The sequence below is a fragment of the Canis lupus genome, chromosome 2 (assembly GCF_011100685.1).
Source record: "Canis lupus familiaris isolate Mischka breed German Shepherd chromosome 2, alternate assembly UU_Cfam_GSD_1.0, whole genome shotgun sequence".
Lineage (NCBI taxonomy): Eukaryota > Metazoa > Chordata > Mammalia > Carnivora > Canidae > Canis > Canis lupus.
Genome location: NC_049223.1, coordinates 39,809,432 through 39,833,940, shown reverse-complemented (window position 1 = coordinate 39,833,940; position 24,509 = coordinate 39,809,432). Strand labels below are relative to the sequence as shown.

General features: G+C 36.3%; 1 protein-coding gene across 4 annotated transcripts in view; it reads right to left on the bottom strand.

Moving 5' to 3' along the window:
• Positions 1-24,509, bottom strand: part of RBM27 (RNA binding motif protein 27) — a 74,874-nt gene that overhangs the window by 47,420 nt on the left and 2,945 nt on the right. For 2 of the 4 annotated variants that reach the window (XM_038530519.1, XM_038530521.1), the window contains exons 2-7: positions 14,751-14,869; positions 13,049-13,173; positions 5,260-5,351; positions 4,405-4,598; positions 3,420-3,683; positions 1,166-1,459 (exon numbers count right to left, since the gene is read on the bottom strand). In XM_038530519.1, the coding sequence (XP_038386447.1) occupies positions 1,166-1,459; positions 3,420-3,683; positions 4,405-4,598; positions 5,260-5,351; positions 13,049-13,173; positions 14,751-14,869 (1,088 nt within the window). The remainder of the gene's footprint in view (positions 1-1,165; positions 1,460-3,419; positions 3,684-4,404; positions 4,599-5,259; positions 5,352-13,048; positions 13,174-14,750; positions 14,870-24,509) is intronic. The other 2 variants (XM_038530520.1, XM_038530522.1) reach the window with 1 other exon arrangement.

Sequence of the window (24,509 nt, the reverse complement as noted above, 5' to 3'; positions counted from 1 at the left end):
AAAGTTGTGAGTCTACAATAATTTCAAAAACAAAAAGTTTAAAATAAAAAAACTGAAAAAGTATCACTTAGTAAACTGAATAGCAATCATTTTAAAAATAATGAGTTGCCATCTCTTAACAATGTTAAATGTTTTCTTTTTTTTTAAGATTTTCTTTACTTATTCGTGAGAGACACAGAGAGACAGAGGCAGTGACATAGGCAGAGGGAGAAACAGGCTCCATGCAGGAAGCCCGATGGGGGACTCAATCCCGGGACTCTAGGATCACGCCCTGAGCCAAAGGCAGACACTCAACCGCTGAGCCACCCAGGCATCCCTGTTAAATGTTTTCAAGTAGATATTTTCTTCTATCTTTGCACACAAGTGAACTATTCACCAATTTTTTTCTAATTACGAGAAAAATATAGTCTTACTTTTTCTGCTAAGCTGGTGAAATGATACGGCTTCTGGAATTTACTACAGCAAAAACAAACTCAAGGTATCTGTGTGCACATGCAGATATGATAGGGAAGGTCGGAAGAAATAAGTAAGACAAGAACAGAAGAATACTGATAATCACTGAAGTTGAGTGACAGTACATATGGTACACACATATTATTCTACTGTCTATATCTGAAATTTTCCATAATAAAAGACTTTAAAAAAATTACTTTAATATTCCTGAATAGCTTTTAAAAAGAGTTATTTATTTGAGAGAGAGCACAAGAGGGGCTGAGAGAGAATTTCAAGCAGACTGCCCTGAGTGTGGAGCCCGCTGTAGGGCTCAATATCAAAACCCTCAGATCATGACCTAAGCTGAAATCAAGAGTCGAAGGCTTAACTGAGTGAGCCACCCAGATGCCTCAAAGAGATTTTAAAGACTAGGAAATTTCATTAAACTACTGGCATGTTCCTTTTTCTGACATCTTCAAAACACTGGATTTCTTAAGATGTCATCAACTAGCAAGACATGACTGCCAAAATTTCTTAAAGGTACTATAAATAATGCAGTGCAACAATGGATAGAATAAAAAGAGCAACATTTTAATTGTAAGAATATATTCTAAATTCTATATTAATTTATCTTTCAAAAACTTTAAATCTATTATCAAGTTAGTGAAGAAGTAGGTTCTTCTAAATAAAATTCTTTGCTAAAGAATGAAATACTTAATGAACATATACTTACTTGGTATGGGAAGCACAACAGAAGGCGGAGGCTGGCCATGTCCCTGGGGAACAGGAAGTCTCATACTGTGGCCAGGACCTGGACCTGGACCTGGGCCTGGGCCTGGGCCAGGGCCTGGGCCTGGGCCTGGACCTGGCATTGGAGGCATTAACATTCCAGGAGGTGGTGGAGGAGGAAGCCCAGGAGGAGGTGGAGGGAAAGGAATCATGCTTGGCAGAGCAACTTCATCAACAACCAGGGGATCATTTCCATGATCAAACTGACAAAGGTCACCAAGTACACAAAATCCTCTTTCTGTAAGAATACAAGAATCTTATTATGATCTAGAGTTCAGAAAACAAATAAAACAAAACCCTGAAAAGTCTACCAATCTGATTTATAAAGTAATTTTTCTCCAAAGAATTTAAAAGCCTTCTCAGTATTATTCTGTTAATCGTCACATATCCCTGAGGTAAGGAGAGATGGAAATACTCTTTACTTTTTGAGACTATGCTTTGTTGAGGTAGCAAGTAACAGTTCCAAAATAGGCTATTAACCACTATTAACCTATTTGCCATACATTCTCATATTAAAAATTCAGATTCAGGGGACCTGGCTGGCTCAGTTGGTAGAACATGTGACTCTTGATCTTGGGATCATGAGTTCAAGTCTTACATTGGTCACAGAGATTAAGGAAATTAAAAAAAAATTCAGCTTCAATTCAGCAAAGACAGGGTACGGGAGTAAGGGACTTAACTAGACAATCTAATTTCAGTTAACTATTTTCATGGTATTGTTCTAAATTCCACATTCTTGCTATATCTGCAATTAGAAACTCTAGTTTAAAATATTCAAGTGGGGGGGTGGCAGGGTGGTTCTGTGGGTTAAGCTTTTGACTTTTTTTTTTTTTAAGATTTATTTATTTGAGAGCAAGGGAGCGGCAGGCAGAGAGGCAGAGAGAGAGAGACAGAGAGAATCCCAAGCCAACTCTGCACTGAGCATGGAGCCTGAAGCAGAGCTTGATCTCAACACGGGTCGTGATCTCAGGGTTGTGGGATCAAGTCCCACATTGGGTTCCACACCCATCTCCCTCTGTCCCTCCCCACTTAAAAATAAATAAAATATTCAAGTGGGAAGGGGTGCCTGGCTAGTTGAGTTGGTGGAGCAGGCAACCCTTAATCTCGAGGTTTTAAGTTCAAGCCCCACATTGTGTATAGAGATTACTTATAAATAAAATTTTAAAAAAAGAAAGAAAATATCCAAGTGCACATTATTTACTAGGTTATTCATGGCATCACTGTTTATAACAAAATATAAGAAACACCCCAAAAGAGCAACAGAGTTCAGTTAAACACATTTTTCTTCATACAGAATATTAAGAAACCTAAAAAAAAGTATTAAGGAAACCCTCATGTATTAATATAGGATAACTGCTAGAAAATATTACTAAGTGAAAAACAACATCCAGGAGTATGAAGAGTATAGTAGCATTTCCACAGAATACAAAATAGGGGAGACTATACATATTTGTTTCCATAACATATACACAGACTGCATTTGGAAGGATACACAAGAAATTAATAACATTAAATTGGCCTTGGAAACGAGAACTCTGTAACCAGGAGACCAGGGTAAGAAAGAGATAATGCTTGAATTATGATTTGATTGTATTTCCTACTTAAAAATACACAAAATGCAAAAAATATATATTCTACACTTATAAAGAAAACTTTACAATGTCTGCAATTTACTTCAAATAATATAGGTCCAGGAGAAGCAGCAGAGAAGTACAGATGAAAACAAAACTGACCATGAGCTCCTAACTACTGATGCAAGACCATGGATACACTAGGGTTAATTATATTGTTTTGTCAACTTTTATTAATATTTAAATATTTCCGTAATAAAAAATTAAAACACTCACAGATTAAGTGGAATATCAGCATATTAAAATTTTAAATAGGTTATTATAATGCTTAACAAATTCCTTGCACCAAACACTACACAAAAAAAAATATAATTCCTAGCGTCTACCAAATTTTGTGGTATAGTGTCTAAAGAAACAAGAACAACAAAAAACAAATGAGTGGGTCAAATTTGAACATTCTCTTAACCAGAGCCAATCTACTAAATCAAGAAAGTAAATAAGCATAAGCCAAAGGAGATTTTCCTCTCACTCATTCCTTTTAAAAAATCTGTACTATAATGAAAAGGCATGCAATATTAACATGTGCTTACTAATACTTTTGAATACAATATAAAAGAGGATTTTTACCATCATAATCTCTGCATCGCCTCTTTGGTGGTGGGTTTCGACCAAAAGAATTGGAAGAGCTATGATTGTTATAGTAATTAGACCAACTCTCTGTTGTGTTTTCTGAGTGGTGCGCAGGTGCAATCACAGTAACAGTGCTGGGAATAGACTGTGCCCCAGAGGAGTACTGCTCAGAAGAGCTCGGAGGTGGTGCAGACACAGGCACATAAGAACTCTCCAAGTCATTCCTTTCACTCTTAAACTTTGATCTTTCCCTGTGCTCTGCTTCAGAGGCAAAATAAAAACAAGAAACAAGATTAGACATTTCTGTTCTCCAACTATGTTTATCTTCTCACAGAAAAGGGAAGAGACTATTGCAGTAAACTCACTGAGCTGTCCATATTTCAAAGTGCTCTCATTATTAATATACCCTAAAAGCAGGAACATCAACGTGACATATCTTGACCAGTAACTTGTGGAAAATAATTTCTGTAACATCAACATCAATATATAATGAAGAGAGCCCAGCTTCTCCACTGATACTTGGTAAGAAAGCTATCCAAGAACTGACTTCCAAACAGATATCCTGATACATCAGTGGTTGGGATCCCAGTTATCCACCTAACTAAACTCTAGTCAACCTTAAGGCAAGTCCACTATTTTTAGTGAGGGTGTGACGGAGGGAGGGAACAGATAGTCCTCCTTCTCCAATGATAGCTTTCTTGATTAAAAGACCTTAGTTTCGATTGTACAAAAATGACTTTAAATCTAGACATGTACTATGAAATACATACAGCTTCTTTTTCGCCAAACTCATTTGACTTCATCCTAAGAACAGAGCCCTGTCTTTGTAACAAATTAGCATTAGGTTTTTTAGACAATTTTAGATTTTACGTTGCTCAGACATGTTAAAGGCACACGTGGTGTTTAAGGGAAGTTCTGGTACCCTTATGACAAAGGAAGATAAGCAATATGGAGTTTTTAGGAGGAAGCCTCATCTACTCACCAACATTCCTATTTGGATCCCGGTCTTTGCTGCGCCCTCTACTTCGGCTTCGACTTCGACTCAGGCCTCGGCTCTTACTCCGACTCTTACTCCTGCCTCTTCTCCAGTCATATTTCTCACGGTACAGTTCATTCCGCTCATAGTACCGGTCATAGTCTCTCCACTTGCCATCCTCTCTTTTTTTCTCACGTGTCCTATAATACACAGATATAAAAGCCATACGTATGCTACAGAAACAAAGTATGCAAATAAATCAGGAGTATGAAATACCCTCCTTGATTCAGCAAAATTCATAATGTCTGTGCTTTTTCAGAAAGCCATATAACCACAACATAATTTCTCTGATCCATTATATAAAAAGAAAAAAACATTCCCTTCAAGTACACTGGGTGGGGAGAAATGAAAAAAGAAGGTGAATCCAAAGTATGAAGAGGGGTAGGACAAAAACAAAAATTTAAAACTAGAAAAGAAAAAAGGCAGAAACAAGGTTTCCTAAACAAAAAACTAATTTTTTAATGGCAGCCTGATGAATCAACATATAAACTGAACTATTTGTAGTATAAAATACTATACATGATTTTAATAGTGAGCACCCCTAACCAAATGGAACATTTCATTAATATCCTCTAAGGAGACTACTCCCACCCCTTTGCTCTTGGGAAAGCACATAATGATGATTGTTTATAAAAGGAAGAGAAAGTATGACAAAGACAAAAAACACAGAATGGAGGAAGATAACCTTCTCTTTCTTTAATCAGTTTAGAGAGAGGCATCAGTACATGTTAAAAATCCCATAATGCCCTTAAAGTAACTAAAAAGTGACTTATCAGAGTCTAATTAAATATACACACACACCTTCGTTCACTAGATTCTGAACGAGTCTTCTGGGGACTAGGATACTTCTTTTTTCTACCATCTCGTTCTTCTTCCGCTGGCTCCTGAAATACCTATATGAAAGCATTCATTAGGAACAAGATCAGCCCTTCTATTAATTATGAGACACATCTATCTGATAATCTTTTTAGTGCAAGAGAGGGCACAAATATACTGAAATACTGAAGTCAAATTACATCCAAAAAAAGGTAAGCCATAGGGAGGAATAAAAAAGATGTGGAAATCATTTCAATAGTAATATGCTAATTTTTAAATGTTAATTTTTCTTTAAGATTTATTTATTTGAGAAAGAGAGAGAACACATAAACAGGAGGGATAGAGGGAGAGAATCTCAAGCAGAAACCATGCTGAGCATGGAGTCTGACATTGGGCTCTATCTCACGACTCTAAGATTACAGCTGAGCTGAAAACAAGAGTTGGACACTCAACTGACTGCACCACCGAGGCACCCCAAATGTTAATGTAAGGTAAGAACAGCAATGCAGGAAGAAAACAGCAATTCATCCCTTATAATGAAACCATAGAAAGAACAAGTCTCTGATTTAGAGATGATGATTTATGTTTTCCTAATCATAAAACATAATTTGAAGACTATAGATTTAAGAACAAATGGTACAGTTAACAAGCACCATGAACTCAGATTTCACAAGATTTACAGAAAAATGGTACTGGAATTAATGTCATAACAGTTAATACTGAACAGAAATAACCTGCAGTCTTATTTTTTTAAACAAAAGTTAATCTCAAAACATATATAGCCTCTACTAGAGAAAGGCAAAATAAAGTCATTTGTAAGAGCTAAACAACTATCCCTCTAATGGAGAAGCTCACTTAACAAACAGGAGTCAGTGCAAAGAACAGATAACAATTTAGTAAAATTTGGGCAACGTAAAATGGTAGCCACGATATGGCAAGCATATGGCACTAGCTAAAACACTATACATTTGTTAAGACTATATTTAAAAATCATTCCCTTTACCTATTTGCAGGAAATGCAGAGCATATATTACTCCTCTGGGATGCAATCAACAAATCTACACAGTAAAAATCTCTATAGGACAAAACACTGAGTTCCTTCAATAAAATAAAATTTAAGGAAAATAAAGGGGTGAGGAAAAGAAGACCAAGAGAAAGATATGGGTAGATTTAAAGAGTGATTTAAAGATTAAAAGAAACTTTTTTTTTTAAATTAAAAGAAACTTAAAAGACATTAGCTTAGAAATCTGTTTTCTAAATCTTTGCAAGGATTTTTTTTTTAACTTCTAATGGAAAAAAATATTTTCAAAAAGTTAAAGGATCCAAGGTGCCTAGGTGGTTCAGTCAGTTGAGTATCCCACTCTTGATTTCCGTTCAGGTCACTATCTCAGGGTCATGGGATTGAGGTCTGCATTCTCTCTCTCAAATAAATAAATAAATAAAATATTAAAAAAAAAAAAAGGCGAACACTTGGTACAACCAAATGAACCTTAAAAGCATTATGATAAATTAAAGAAAGGTGCCAGTCACAAAAGGCTATGAATTGTAGAACTCTATTTATATGAAATATCCAGAACAGGCAAATCCATAGAGAAATAAAGTAGATTAGTGGTTGCCTAAAAAAGCGGGGGGGGGGGGGGGGGGGGGGGGGGGGGGGGGGGGGCTGGAGGAGAAGGGTTGGAGGGTGATAGGTTAATGGGTACAGTGTTTTGTTTTTTTTTTATTTTGGATGATGAAAATGATCTCAAATGGATCATAGTAATGGTTGTACAACTCTGAATACAATAAAAACAAAAAAAAATCACATTTGTACACTGTAAATAGAGGAGTGGTAAAGAAATTGTATTTCAATAAAGCTATTGAAAATACTCAAATGTACATTCAAATGTACATTATTTTCTAGGTTATTCATAACAGCACTATTTTTAACAAAATATTAGAAACACCCGAAAAGACCATTAATAAAGAATTCAGTTAAACACATTTTTTCTAGGGATGCCTGTGTGGCTCAGTGATTGAGCATCTGTCTGGCTCAGGTCGTGGCCCCAGGGTCCTAGGATGGCATCCTGCATCAGGCTCCCAGCAGGGAGCCTGCTTCTTCATCTGCTTATGTCTCTGCTCTTCTCTCTGTGTCTCTCATGAATAGATACATTAAATCTTTAAGAAAATAAACCCCACATTTTTCTACATATAGAATACTAAGTCAGAGAGCATACACAACATGGCTAAAACTCACATAAAGAGTTAACGGGGTATGTAAGCAGCTCAGTTGGTGGAGCATGCAACTCTTTATCTTGGGGTTGTGAGTTCAAGTCCCACGTTGGGTGTAGGGATTACTTTAAAAAAAAATCTTTAAAAAAAGGAAAAAAGGCAAAAACTGAAGGGATTCCTTTTACATAAAATGGAAAAAACAGGAGAAACTAGTACACGGTATTAGAGGAGAGAGTACTGGTTACACTGGAGAGAGGAAAATGAGAGTGAATAGAAAGAGGAAATTAAAAAAATTTTTTTTTTTCAGGGCGCCTGGCTAGCTCAGTCGGTTGAGCATTTGACTCTAGGTTTCAGTTCAGGTCATGATCCCAGTGTCCTAAGATGGAGCCTGTTGCAGGCTCCACACTCCAGCACAGTCTGTCTGTCCCTCTCCTTCCCCTTCTACTCCTTACATCTCTTACACGCGTGTATGCGCATGCACTCTCTCTCTCAAATAAATAAAGATCTTAGGAAAAAAAGATATTTCAAACTGGTTATTTAGATCTCAGCTAAAACAAATGGGGGAAAATGGACATTTATGAACAATTAGAAATTTATTTAAGAGAGAAAGACCATGAATGTGTGGGGGTGAAGGGCAGAGATAGAAAGAATCGCACGCAAACTCCAGAATAAAAACTAAATTTCCTAAAACTCCCTGGTGGTAAGGATGTGTTTTTCCATAATTATTTCTAACCTAATCTAAAATGAGTTACTTGGCATTTTAATGGTCTACATATTGAGTTCATATTATATATGAAGACTTCAGAGCACCTGGCTGGCTCAGTCAGGAAGAATATGTGACTCTTGATCTCAGGGTCATTAGTTCGAGCCCCATGCTGGGTGTAGAGATAACTAAAAAAATAATCTTAAGACTTCATTAAGATTTCAATCTTACTATTCTAAGAATATGATAAGTAGACTTCTTTATAGAATCATGTTATAACCAGGCACGGTAATTTTTAGTTTTTCCTCTATGTTGTTCATCTGACTTAAAGCTTCTACTTCATATCCTCTATGAGAAATATGATCATTACACACATATCTAAGTAGTTTTAATTATTCATTATCTTGGTCTATCATAACTACACAAGTCTGAGAGCCTCTATTCCACTGTGCCATCTTTGATAAAGTATACCAAAAAAACAGGGGATATGTGGATGGTTCAGTCAGTTGAGCACTAACTCTTAATCTCAGCTCAGGTCTTGACCTTAGGGTCCTGAGTTCAAGTCCCAAGTTGGGCTCCATGCTGCGCATGAAGCCTACTGTAAAAAATATATATATACTAAACATTTGGTATTTGGTTGGGGAAGGACTAGCCATGGACTGATGGTTTGCTAGGGCTAAGTGACAAATACATAAGAATTCATTATACTACTATTCCCTTTTGATGTATGCTGCAAATTCTCTACATTATTTTTTTCAGTATTTTTAATTAAAATGAAATAAAGATATTTTCAGACAAACCAAAGGAAGGAAAAACTGCTACATGTTCTCACAGTCTAGTCATAAATTCAAATGTAAGAAAAATTGCCTTTAACATTTCAGATGATCATGGCATTGTGTAAATCAGGAGTTACAGTATCAAAGATCTATTATCATAATGGAGGATTCTTTTGCTTGTTCATGAACTTAAGATAAAGGTTTATTATAACAGCCAATTGTAACTACAGCAAATTAACAAGTAACTTTCCAACTACGAGTAAAATACATTGTGCTTCATAAATCATGGCACATATATATCAAGGGTTTTTCCTGCATCAGAATGAGTTGTGCCAATGATTCAAATTCTTACCTGATTCTCCATGTGACCAGTAATCTGTTAAACAACTGATGGTACAGTGTAACTGGGGATCAAGGAAGAAAGTTATAATGGCTAAGTCCTTAGATGGATTTGCATCTCTGTACACTGTCCTGAGCAACTACATCAATTTAGCACAGACCAGAAACAGAGCCAATTAGCCAAAGGTATGTGTTACCTCAAACCCCTTTCATTCCACATTATCTAAAAGAATTACTATACTTTGTTTATACACTATCATGTGAGATATTACTTATGTCAGTGATGACAATTAAGTTGTGTATAAAAATATTAGAAAACAAGAGAAATGCCAGAGAGTGTCATTTGGAGTATTTGCACACAGAAGCTGATACCCACTTTTCACAATTTTCAAAATCAGGAACTACTACAAGGATACAAAATGACATAATGCAAGAATTCGGGTTTTTTTAAACTGTCCTTTCAAAACTCAAAATAATGCAATTTTTCTCTTATGTTCAAATCAGCTATCTTTCAAATGTACTTCTAGTCCACTGAACTTCAAGGACTTTAGAAAAGAACATATGGCACAAAAAAATTTAACTTTTAAAGATCTGGCCTAGGGGATGCGTGGGTGGCTCAGTGGTTGAGCATCTGCCTTTGGCTCAGGTCATGGTCCCGGGATTGAGTCCCGCATCAGGCATTCCGCAGGGAACCTGCTTCTCCCTCTGCCTCTCCGCCTATATCTCTGCCTCTCTCTGTGTGTCTCTCATTAATAACTAAATAAAATCTTAAACAAAAAAATTAAATACAATAAAAGATTTGGCCTATACACATAGACCAAAAATTATACACTATGAAGTATGGTAGAAAAGTTTCCTCTTGGGACACCTGGGTGGCTCAGTGGTTGAGCATCTGCCTTTGGCCCAGGGTGTGATCCTAGAGTCCCAGGATTGAGTCCCACATCGGGATCCCTCCGTGGAGCCTGCTTCTCCCTCTGCCTATGTCCCTGTGTCTCTCATGAATAAATAAATAAACTCTTCAAAAAATATATATAAACAAAAATTTATTTAAAAAAAAAAAAAAGGGAAGCCCAGGTGGCTCAGCAGTTTAGCACCGCCTTCGGCCTAGGGTGTGATCTTGGAGACCTGGGATTGAGTCCCATGTCAGGCTCCCAATATGGAGCCTGCTTCTTCCTCTGCCTGTGTCTCTGCCCCTCTCTCTCTCTCTCTCTCTGTCTCTCATGAATAAATAAATAAAATCTTTAAGAAAATAAATAAATAAAAAATAAAAAAATAAAAAGAAAGAAAAGTTTCCTCTTACTTCCATTACTTGAAGTAACATACTGAGAGCCTCTATTTTAGTAAGATTTAATGAAAGAATCACAGGGCATGAGCCAAAAACAAAAATGTGACAGTGGTTTTGATTGATCTGAAGTATAATGATATTTTATTTTCTTTTAATGATTGATCAATTCAATTAGCCTAGCATTTTAAGATGGAGCAGAAATGACAGCTAAATGCAATACATGATCCTTGGATTGAATCTGTACTGGAGGAGAAAAAAAAAAAGCTATTAAAAAAAAGGGACTTTTTGGAGGGGCGGGGGGGGGGGAGTAAGCAGGGGGAGAGGCAGGGAAGGCACTATTGGGTCAACTGATAAAACTGAAATACAGATAGTAAAGTATTTTATGAAAATTAAATTTACTGAAACTAATAATGATGCTATATAGCCATCTACGAGAACATCCTTGGGGTGCCTGGGTGCCTTGGTCAGTTAAGCATCTGACTCTTAATTTCAGTAATGTGAGTTCAAGCCCCACAATGGGCTCCACACTGGGAGTGGAGCCTACTTAAAAAAAAAAAAAAAAAAAAAAAAGGCAAGAGAACCACCTTATTCTAATGAAACGCAGAGTATCATCAGGTCACAATGTATCTAACTTGCTCCCAGATTCAGAGCAGGATAGTCTTGGGTATAGATATATAAAGAGAAGAAATGGGGCAGATTTTCAATAGGTGAAAAAAGACAGTGCATGGATCTGGTTTTAGGTACTATTCTTATCATTTCTATGTAAGCTTAAAATTACTGCCAAATAAAAAGCTTACTTAAATAATCATAATAAAATAAAAGCTGATAAGTATTTCTCAATAATAACCAATTTTTATATGCCAGGCAATTGATTAGGATGTGTGTGTACATAAAATCCCATTTAAACTTCAATGAGGGGCAGCCCGGGTGGCTCAGCGGTTTAGCGCCGCCTTCAGCCCAGGGGCCTGATCCTGGATACCCGGGATTGAGTCCCACGTCGGGCTCCCTGCATGGAGCCTGCTTCTCCCTCTGCCTGTGTCTCTGCCCCTCTCTCTGTGTGTTTATGAATAAGTAAATAAAATCTTAAAATAAAATAAGGGCAGCCCCAGTGGCGCAGCGGTTTGGCGCCGCCTGCAGCCCGGGGTGTGATCCTGAAGACCCGGGATCGAGTCCTGCATCGGGCTTCCTGCGTGGAGCCTGCTTCTCCCTCTGCCTGTGTCTCTACCTCTCTCTCGCTCTCTCTGAATGAATAAATAAATAAATCTTTAAAAATAAATAAAAATAAATAAAAATAAAAATAAAATACTCAAATTTAAAAAAAAATAAAAAAATAAAAAATAAACTTCAATGAGGGCAGCGCCACCTTCAGCCCAAGGTGTGATCCTGGAGACCCAGGATCGAGTCCCACATCGGGCTCCCTGCATGGAGCCTGCTCCTCCCTATGCCTGTGTCTCTGCGCCTCTCTCTCTCTCTGTCATGAATGAATAGATAAAATCTTTAAAAATAAATAAATAAATAAATAAATAAAATAAACTTCAGTGAGATAAGTACTACTATGATCATCATTTTCCTGATGTGAAAATGAAGCAGACAAGTAACTTATTTTAGAGCTATAATTTTAACTTATGCAGCCTGATTTTTTTTTTTTTTAAGATTTTACTTATTTATTCATGAGAGACACACAGAGAGAAGCAGAGACATAGGTAGAGGGGAAGCAGGATCCTCGCAGGGAACCCGATGTGGGACTCGATCCCAGGACCCCGGGATCACACCCTGAGCCTAAGGCAGATGCTCAACCTCTGAGCCACCCAGGCGTCCCATGCAGCCTGGTTTTAGAACCCATATTCATCATCCAACACTATTGTCTATACATAAAAAGTATTACAAATAAACTGAAAAATTTTCTCCTTGGTTCAAACAATTAGATTACCATATATAATCAGGTTTTTATACTTCAACATTGTAAAAACACTTTTTTTCTTTTTCTTTCATTAACAATGATATTTTGAACTCCTTTTACTCTTGCTTGAAATGGAGTATAATGTATAGTTAACATACATTAACTATAAAAAATACTCTCTGGTTAAAAAAGAGAAAATGGTTTGTCTATTATATGAAAACATGTTATTAATGATTTCTCTTAAAGTTTCATCAATATTTTACTTTTACTCAAACCTCTACATTTAACTAAGTTTTCTTTTTCTAAAGTCACTGAATAAGACTTCTCTGAATTCCTCAATATTACTAAAATACTTCTTGGAACACTAAACGATCTGAAATTCTTCCAACATTTCAAGTCCAAAGAACTTAAAAGCCCTGATAAAGAATTAGTATCATGTGCCAAACACAGAAACTTCAATCAAAGGATAATTACTTTTAAAGAGGTCAATCTCCAACTAAGAATGACACTAGTAATAGGATCTAAGAAGCCCCCACAAGCAAAAGAAAACTTTGCATTACCTCTTCTTTAATTTCTTCTTTTTCTTGGACTGATGGTTTTGGCTCAGGCTTCACTGGTTCCAAAGGTGGAAGATAGTTCTTAGTATAGAGACTTTCAAACAGTTTATCCACAAAACCTGAAGTTTCTAAGGAAAAGAAATAGTATATAAGTGTTGCACAAACACAGATGTTTGAAAATACATTCTACAGCAAAGGTGAAAACCAGGACATCTCAAATACCAGTGGTGGAACTAAAAATGAGCCTAACCCTTATGAGGGAGAATCTCATTTCTGGGTCTTGAAACTACTATAAACCAAGTAATACAAATTAATATTTTTAGGAAAGAAAATATTCATCTAATACTGAAGAAAGTATTAGATTTTTTGTGTGTTAAATAAAAGCCTTGAAATTCACCAAAAAATATGTAATCCTATCTTTTCAAGTGATAAGTCATATTTACTATCTCACTTCTTTCCCTTCTCAGGAGAATTTGAATTAAAGGATATCTTCTCACACTAACAGATGGATCATGATCAGTAAGTGTGCATTATTATCCATATTCCTTTCATATATTCAACAATATTTACTGAATACCTTCTATGTGCCAAGCACTCTAGGTTCCAAGTCAGCACTCTCAACAAAGGGAAAAACAAACAGGAGGGGGAGGGAGAGCAACACACATAAAGAGATAAATAAACATATAACATGGCAAGAAGTGACAAATGCCATGAAAACCAAAACGAAACAAGACTGGGAGGAGGAGAGGATGATTGGGGGCATGAGGTATAATATAGCGTACATAGTGCACTTGGGGGAAACTACTCAGAGAAGGTAACATTTGAGAAAAGACCAGAAACTGTAAGAGAAGAAACCATTTCAAGCAAGAGTAAAATGAGTTCAAAAGCCCTGAGTTCGGAACATGTTTAACATGCTGAAAAAAAGGCAATGGGGTCACAATGGCTAGAATGGAACAAGTGAGGGAGGGTGGTAAGAGACCACCTCTCTTTCCCTCTGCAGAGATTCAGCAGGGGAGGCCTCCAGGAAGCTCTGCAGGTCATGGAAAGTACTTTGGTAAGAAGATGGGAAGGCCCAAAGAGAAGAGGATTATGCCCATCTCTTCCTGTATAGCAAGAAGCTCCAGCCAGGGCGGGGCGGGGCGGGGGATGGGGGGGTGGCGGATAGCTTCATTGTCCTAATGAACAGTAAGCCTAAGCAGCTACATTCTCCTCAAACTGTTACCCCCAACCAGCAACTGGACTCTGCCACAAGCTATAGAGGGCCCATTCACCAAAAAAGCATTAGAATTACAACTGCTTCAACACAGGAAAACAGCAGAGAAGGAAAGGAAAGGGGGGGAAAAAGTCTTCCAAAATACATGATAAGGGGGATCCCTGGGTGGCTCAGGGGTTTAGTGCCTGCCTTTGGCCTAGGGTGTGATCCTGGAGTCCCGGGATCAAGTCCCACATCGGGCTTCTGCATGGAGCCTGCTTCTCCCTCTGCCTGTGTCTCTGCCTCTCTCTCTCTCTCTCTCTCTGTCTCTCATGAGTAAATAAATAAAATCTTTATTAAAAAAATACATGATAAATAATTAATAGGAATAGATATAGTCTAATGTTAAAGGATGCTGACTGAATTCTTTCCTTCCAAGCTTTTATTTCCAAGATTTCATAAAGTTTTAAATTTAAAATCTTAAATATGTGGCTGAAAGCCCATAATAATTACCTTTTTGTAAAAAGACGTCAAGTTGATCAGCACAAAAGGCTTTCAATTCTTTCTCAGGTTTGTCCTTCTTGACCAGTGCTACAACATAGTTGGCTAAGGCTGAAGGGTCAGCATCACATCTAGTTACAAAAAGAGAAAACAAAAATTTTTAAACCTTTTTTCTTTTTTTTTCAAATAGCGATGTCATAAATGAAGTCACCCCTTTTAGAAAGCTAAAGGTCTTTAAAGTGACTGCAAACAAAGGCAACTTTAACAAATAGCATGTACAGACTGCAAACAAGATTGTCCTTTTCTGCTTATTTTTATAAAATTGTGTCTCCTATTTTCAATGTTTTAAGTAGACCCAGAATTTTGGACCAATTCTACATTTATTTGCTTTCTCAATGGTAACAGGGAAAGGGTGGCAATCAACCCCTGAGTTGTAGTGCTGTAGAAGCACTGTTGATATCCTCAAGAACTACCTGTTGTTCCATGTGACCACTGATGAAGAACCATGCCAAGTGATGAGACATCTTTCCCCAATCCCTATAACCCCAGACACCAGCAACCTAAAACAGTGATCGAGTCCACTAATAATCTTAGTATCTTAAGGATCTCTTTAAAAAATAATATAGGAAGGCTGACACCTTAAACATTACGGGCAAACACCCTAGCAGCTATAAGCCAGAAAGAAAAGATCTGGGACCTACAACAGAAAGAGAAACAATAGAAGGGCAGCAGGGACAACCTCCATCTATGTCTCTCTCTCTTTTTTTTTTTTTTTTCCCTCTGGTCAGTAGTAACTGTCTTTTGACATTCAAAATCATCTATGACAGGGTAGCATATGTTCCCTGAGTTGTCAAACTCTGTAGCAATTTTCAGACCTAACGTTTTATCTATACTACAAAAAAATGAAAAGTTTTTGTGCTGTAAATATATATATATATATATGGGAAAAATATTTTTTAATAAAGCTAATTCTCTGAATATCAATGCACATTTATGAATCAAATCTAAGAGAGCAAATCTCAATGACTCAATTTTATAAAACTCAGACCTAATAAAATGAATTGTGAGCAAGAGTCAAAGTGCAAAGGAAAGAGTGTAAGTGTCCAAGATGAGGAGCTACACAATAAAAACATGCAATTTAAAAGAAAACCAGAATTTCTTAAGTAAAAAATGTAAATTACATTTTCAGATTACCTTGGTAAATCCAACTGCTAAATTCTAAAATGGATATACAGATCAATAATAGAAAAACAAACGATCTGATTTAAAAAATGAGCAGAGGGCCAAAAAAACCCAAAAAACAAAACACCTGTCAACTGCACTTTAATTAAACAAAGAAAAAATAAAAAAAGAAAAAAACTGGCAGATGACCTCAATACACATTTTTCCAAAAAAGACATGCAAATGGCCAAGAGGCATTTAAAAAGATGTTCAACATTCCTAGCCATCAGGAAAATGCCAATCAAAACCACACTGAGATATCAACTCACACCTGTCAGAATGGCTATTATCACAAAGACAAGAGGGGTGCCTGGTGGGCTCAGTCAGTACAGCATGTGACTCGATCTCGGGGTTTTGAGTTCAAGCCCCATTTTGGGTAAAGAGGTTACTTAAAAAAAAAAAAAATCTCTAAAAAAAAAATAAAAAACAATTGTTGGTAAGGATGTGGGGAAAAGGGAACCTTCATGCACTGGTTGATAGGAATGTAAACTGGTGCAGCTCCTATGGAAAACCGTATGAAGGTTCTTCAAAAAATTAAAAACAGAACTATCACATGATGCAATAATTCCACTTTTAGGTATTTACCTGAGGAAAATGAAAACACTAATTCAGATAGACATATGTACTCCATGTTCATCACAGCATAATTTACAATAGCCAAGATATGGAAACAACCAAAAAGTTCACTGATAGATGAATGAAGAAGACAACATGGAATACATACATACAATGTATTAATATTACTCAGCCGTAAAAAAAGAATGAAATCTTGCCATCTGCAACGACATGGATGAACCTAGAAGGTATATGCTAAGTGTGCTAAGTCAGAGGAAGACAAATACCATATGATTTCACTTACATGTGGAATCTAAAAAAACAAAACAAAACAGAAACACTCATAGATACAGGAAACAAACTGATGGTTGCCAGAGGGAAAGGGAGTTGGGTGGGATGGATAAAACAGGTGAGGGGGATTAAGAGACATAATCTTCCAGTTATAAAGAAAGAAAGACATGGGGATGTATAGCACAGGGAATATAGTCAATAATAACTTTTTATGGTGACAGACTGTAATTTGACTTATTGTGGTGAGCACTCCACAGTGTATAAATCAAATCACCACGTTATATATATGAAACTAAAGATAACATTGTATGTAAATTACTCAATCTAAAAATTAGTAATATAAATAATAAAATGAATATATAGCATTTATACCTTCAAAAATGTTACACAGGCCATGCCCACCTTGGCTTATCTATAAACACCTTAAAACAGAAATACATAGATAGATTTAAACTCACTCCTGAAAACAGTTAAGATATTTGATCAATATATTTCTAATCAACATTCAAATGGAAAAGAGACTGTAAAAAAAAGAATCTATCACATTTTTACCTTTACTTAGAAAGTTCAGATCCTAGATAAAGAAGATATTCTAAACACAGAAAGAAAAGGTTTTTTAAAAAAGTTAAGAATGGCAGGGGGCATCTGGGTGGAGCAGTCGGTTAAGCTTAAGCGTCTGCCTTAGGCTCAGGTCATGATCCCCAGGTCCTGGGATAAAGCCTCCATGGAGAGTCTGCTTCTCTCTTTCCCTCTGCCTTACCCCCTGCCCCCCCACCATGCTTGCTCACTCATTCCTTCTCTCACGCTCTAATAAATAATTAAAATCTTTAAAAATTAAAAAAAAAAAGAATGGTAGAAAGAGGCAATGTCATTTTTTCTGCTGCTATGAGAACCTTTTAAGGAGACTCAGGAACCCCAACAGATAGAAAGGTGGGTAAGGGTATGAGGTTTCTAGTGAGAAGCAGGCAAAATTTTCAGATTATTGGATAAATGAGGGGAGTTAAACAAACCCAGGTATCTTACACATTTATCTAGCATTCAGATTCTGAAAAACAAATGCAGAGTGAGGTTGCTTCTGATGAAATACATTTTGATGTGATGGTGTTAAGCCTTAAGAGGAACAGTTACAAGGTAAAAGAGCAGAAAAAAACTAGACACCAAGAGAGTGATCACAGATTTTAAATATCTGTGCAATATGAGTGAACAAGGTATTGTTAATAATAACAGATAGTTAAAATTCCATACCAAATACAAAAGCAGGTTTATAGCCAAAAGAATGGGACCATTTAAATTTAACAGCTCCTAATGTGTACCCATAAAGTGTACTATGAAGGAAATTGCTGGTCTGAAATAATAAGTCACACCAATTCAATGGTGAAACTTAAATACACCAGGGAGTTTTATGCTGTAATTTTCTGTACCTTTATGATTGTTCTTATTTATTCTTTCATCACCCCAACTATATAATCTTTAAAAACTGACAATTACAATACTGCAGTAGCTATGGCACTGAGGCTAACAGTAGCCCAACTAGACTTCCAGAAGTGTGTCACAAAAATCTAAGCATGACTAAGATCCTTGATAATTTACAAGACAAATTCAAGACCACTTCTTACTTCTCTTACCCCGGAGTATTTAAAATCTTTTAGCTATTTATTTGTAATCAAAGCTTATGGAAATTCATTCTGGCTTAACTACAGGGACAAGTCTATTTGGGAATGAAAAGGGTTTTAAAATTTTGGACCCATGGCTATGTTACACACATTTCTAGATAGAAAGAGGCTTCTATTATAACAATGAGATTAGAAAACAGAATAATACCTATCTAAAATTACTATTCTACTATAGACTTTAAAAGGCCTTAACAGTACAATGAACTATTTATTTTATAGATATCTATAAAACTTATATATAAATTTGTAAATATGTAAAGACAAATGAAGAGATCCACTCAAGATAAGAAAGCACACCTGTGGAACACCCAGCTGCAATTCCACAGAGTAAAATCTATTTTACACTACATATACTTTACTAGTTTTGTAAATCTGCATGAGAATACATTCTACGGCTCAACCAGTAGTTACCTTCCAATTAAAATAAAGAATGAACAAAAGAAATTTTTGTAAGTTTAATGGAAATTAGGGCAACCCCGGTGGCTCAGCGGTTTAGCGCCGCCTTCAGCCCAGGGCCTGATCGAGTCCCACATCAGGCTCCCTGCATGCAGCCTGCTTCTCCCTCTGCCTGTGTCTCTGTCTCTCTGTCTCTCTCTCTCTCTCTGCCTCTCTCTCTCTCTCTCTCTTTCTGTGTCTCTCATGAATAAATAAAATCTTTAAAAATAATAATAAAAATAAAATAATGGAAATTAGAAATATGAGGACTCCTTATAATCTACATCTTGCATTATAATATTCTAAGAAAATATTTCAATTTTTTAATTTAAAAAATAAAAATGAGGGATCCCTGGGTGGCGTAGCGGTTTGGCGCCTGCCTTTGGCCCAGGGCGTGATCCTGGAGACCCGGGATCGAATCCCACATCGGGCTCCCTGGTGCATGGAGCCTGCTTCTGTCTCTGCCTGTGTCTCTGCCTCTCTCTCTCTCTGTGACTATCGTAAATAAAAAAAAAAAAAAAAAAAAAAAAAAAAAAAAGTTAAAAAAAAATAAATAAAAAATAAAAATGAACTAGAATGAATTTTTATCAGGGCAAGTTAATAGAAATATTGCCTTAAAAAATTTCTTATCCATAAAAATCTCAAATTTGTCTTTTTCCTCCTTAATGAAATATCCACTGCAGGTATATGACACATCTGTTATCCCGGAACATCAGCTTTACAGATTTTAGACATATATCCAATCCCAAGACCAAAGAGTAAAGGTCTTACCTTAGGCCCTAAGCCAAGAAACACTACTTAAAAGTTATCAGAGTCTATTTGTTTTAGGAAAACACCAACACTACTTAAACCTTTTCCACTTTCAGGAAAATCTACAGGTTTCTGAATACAGGCTCATTTTTAAGTTCTACCTTAGTGTGACACTTGTTTCAGAAGTGACACTATTCATGAATATGCTACTGAGCCAGAGAGGAAAAAAACCTCCTGATCTTAATGTGCATCAAAAGCCACTAAAAATGTTCATATTCTTGGGGTGCCTGCGTGGCTCAGTTGGTCAAGCATCCGATTCTTTGTTTCAGCTCTTGTGATTTCAGGGTCCTGAGATGGAGGCCCAAGTAGGGCTCTGAATTCAGTGGGGAGGCTCCTTGAGTTTTTTTTTTTTTTTTTAAGTTTTTTTTATTTATTCATGGGACACAGAGAGAGAGAGGCAGAAACATAGGCAGAGAGAGAAGCAGGTTCCATGCAGGGAGCCTGATGTGGGACTCAATCCCGATCCCGGGACTCCAGATCATGCTCTGACCCAAAGGCACAGACACTCAACCGCTGAGCCACCCAGGGGTCCCACTCCTTGAGCTTCCCTCTCTCCCTTCACACAGGCACGCACAGTTACACACGTTCCCTCTCTAAAATAAATCTTATAAAAAAAAAAAAAAAAGGTTCATATTCTCTAATCAGTAGTTATGGGAAATCAGCCTCAGGAAATAAAGCCAAATATAGAAAATACTGATACCTAATTAACACTAAATATATATAATTAAATATATATGGTATAAAAACAGCATTATTTTTAACAGAAAAAGTAAAGTCAACATAACCATTTCACTGTTAAATGTTTATGAAACATTAGACATCCAAAGTGAAGGTTATATAAAAATAACACACAAATATGAAAAATGTTTCCTTTTTTTTAATTAATTAATTTATTTATTTATGATAGTCACAGAGAGAGAGAGAGGCAGAGACACAGGCAGAGGGAGAAGCAGGCTCCATGCACCGGGAGCCCAATATGGGATTCGATCCCGGGTCTCCAGGATTGCGCCCTGGGCCAAAGGCAGGTGCCAAACCACTGCGCCACCCAGGGATCCCTGAAAAATGTTTCTGATGTAAAGTCAAATGGAGAAATCCAGATAAAAAATTTTACCTTTGATTGTGATAACAGCTACCTGGAAGTTTATATATACACAAGAGAAACTAGAAATAAATACACGCAAGTAATTGTATTATTTTTCTTTCTGCATTTTCTGTAATATAATAAACAGTAATTTTATTTTTACTTTATAAGAAAAAAAGTAAAAAACCAAAAAGTCTGCTTTTGTTATTTCTTTGGTAAAACAAAACTGGACAAACAAGTAAAGAAGGGGACACCTGGCTGATTCAGTTGGTAGAGCATGCAATTCTCAATCTCAGGGTTGTAAGTTCAAAGCCCATGTTGGGTATTGGGGTTACTTAAAACAAAATTTTAGGGCAGCCCGGGTGGCTCAGTAGTTTAGCACCACCTTCAGCCTTCAGCCCAGGGTGCGATCCTGGAGACCCGGGATTGAGTCCCACGTTAGGCTCCCTGCACAGAGCCTGTTTCTCCCTCACCCTGTGTCTCTGCCTGCCTCTCTCTCTCTCTCTCTCTCATGAATAAATAAAATCTTTAAAAAAAAAAAAAAAAAAAGACAGGAAAAAAAAGGAGAAAAATAAATAAAATCTGAGGTGACATTTTCAAATTGTTCATGTGAATAACTATTAAGTTCTAAAAATCTGTTAACACATACTAAAGAGAAGGAAATAATGGCACTTCTACTTCTTTTCAAATGAAAGCTTTCATCTTCCCCTTAATTAATTAGAGGCTTTCATGAACAGAAAAAAATACCCCTAGATTTATTTTGGGTAAAAAAATATATTTAAACATACATCTGTCAGTTGCAAATACCACTTTGATATGTTCACTATGGCTCACAGAGCAGTAGTTACCACCTAAGTACACCCTGAAAATTAGACTATAAGAAAAATCTTCCTTTTTAATTGTCAACCAACCTATATGTACATATAAGGACACTGATTCATTTAAACATTTATTGAATGTTCACTAAATGCCAAGCATATTGCTTGGTAATGGAATTACTCTGAGCAAGACAGACCTTGCCCTGCAGTATAGTGGCCAAGAAATTAAAATAAAAACAAATAATTACAGTACAAAATAACAAATGATTAAAAAAAATTAACAGCAAAGTAAGTAATAACCCTGTGAGGGGATGAGACAAGGCAGTGATAGGAAACAGGGCTATAAAAGCAACTTCTGGCTTTTAGCCTACAGCAATTGGGCCAGGAAGAATGAAGTCAGACATATTTAGGAGGCAGACCAAAGGACACAAGAGCAAATATGTCCTTAACTTAGTATACTAAAGCATGCCAAGAAGTCTTCTGGTCAAAATAAGTCCTTTACTGTGAAATAGTTAATGGTCTCCTTAAACAAGTCTCACAGCACTTTGGAAGCACCTTGATTCTTGAAGCCACAAAGCACATTATCAGAACTTCTCAGTCTTAAGAACATACCTCCAAAATACTCATTTCACCTTTGCAGTTATCTGAGATGTGAGGTCTCAGAGTCGCTAGGTGACTATTTTTTGTCCCATTTGAGCAGCCCCAGACATTAGAGTCTAATGTGATAAGGATTGCAAATCTATGGCAGCATGTAAACTCTAGTTTGTCCGAAGTATAACCCCTCTGTGACCAGTGAACCAATAAAATGATCTCAGTCTGTGAAACTTATTGCTGCCTTATCCATCATACTCAGAGATGACAACACATTCAATCTCCTAGTGCACTTAAAAAGACCTTGATAAGGACTGAACTCACAGAATCTGCACATCAAAGCCATAGCTTTCACTAGCAATTCCCAGTCCTACCTACAGGGCCCGTGGTGAGACTAGCTCTGGCATGCACTAGTCTGGTACTTTGTAAGTGGCAGTAGAGCTTAACATTAATAAGTAAAATATTTTTGCAAAAACAGTTTAATATATTTTCCTATTTCAAAAACCATAAAATTTCATTTATATTTAATGATTCTAAGGTACACAGGCCTTTTTTATAGACTGCACATTAATATTCATATCATATCTGTGAGGTAGGTAGAAGGCTAATATGATTAACTGTTTAGAGAAAATTCAGAGAATTTCTCCTAAGTCACACAGTGAATCAGAGATAGAGAACTAGAAACTAAATGCTCTGATTCACATAATGATATTTTACTACAATAGACAGATACTATCACTCTTTTTAAAACATATACCAAGACAAATTTTTATAATAAGCCAAACAAGCAGCCTTGAATTATATATATGCTTATATATACTTAATATATCTAGTATAAATAACCTAAAACATTTCCTTAAAAACGTAGTTGGGTAGAAATCCATGTTATTGAAAAAATGCTCGCCTGTACTTTTCCTAAACTTTTAATCTTCAGTGATTAATATATTCCCTAGATTTACTTAAGACTTTACTCTTAAAGGGCTCACATACTGAAAATGAGAAGTTATTTCTAACGGAAAGAAACCATGACATCTCCCAATTGTGCATAATCCCTACGTAGTCTAAGATATCTAGGATATCTGGAAGTGAGGAAAGATAAAGACCTCAAACAAGACTTCTGAGTTCAGTCTGTGAATGTAGCAGTTAGAAAAGAGATATAAAATTCTTGAGTAAGATGTTTTTTTTCCCCTTGACTGCACTGCCAACGAGAATGGTGCTAGGTTTTGTTCTAGCCAGTTAAAGGAGTCATTTCTTCCATGTACCCTCCTTCTGTCTTTCCTCTAGTAAAAGTAGTAAGTAGGTCCCACATCTACAATAGGAGCAGGAAGTAACAGATAAGCTCTAACAGCATATGATATTTTTATTTTGTCTATAGGGAATAATTACACATAAACTGGCTTGGTTTAGAAATACCCCAATGCATGCCTTTGTTTCACCAGTGACAAGACACAACATGCTTAAAAATATTTTATAAATTTAGTTAAAAATGCAACAGTGGATCATGCACAGGGATAGTATGAATCCAACATATCCATGCAACTCCATTATCTGAAAACCTAACAACTGCTCTGAAATGCTATGTTTTAACATGCCAATCTGCCATGAAAATCTTCTTCAGTCTGGAATATGCAAAAAGTAAATTTACAAATATAATCCATTTTAGCATGTCATTTATTACATTTTAGGGTATCTAAACAAACAAAAAATAATCTCCCACAACAACATACTAAGAATGAAAATACGTACATCTGTATTTGCTATTTCTTTTTTTTTTTACATTTGCTATTTCTTATTACCAATTCCATCCAAAGCCATTACTACTATGAGTTAAAAATGAGTACTTTTATTTTGTACTTCTAGGAAAGCCAACCATATTATCAAAGTCTAAGCACTGATTTTAGCTCTTTTTAACCCTAAAGAAGAAATGAATTTATTTTAAAGAAAACAAGCGGGATCCCTGGGTGGCGCAGCGGTTTGGCGCCTGCCTTTGGCCCAGGGCATGATCCTGGAGACCCGGGATCGAATCCCACGTCGGGCTCCCAGTGCATGGAGCCTGCTTCTCCCTCTGCCTATGTCTCTGCCTCTCTCTCTCTCTGTGACGATCATAAATAATAAATAAAAATTAAAAAAAAAAAAAAAAAAGAAAACAAGCATGATGTGTTTTCAGTTGAACACGAAACTCAAAACAAATGGGAAAACCAAAATCAAATAATCACTTTAAAGAGAATTTTACCCATGAAAATTACAGAATATCTATAAACTTATCTCTATAGCCAAATAAAAATAAATAAATAAA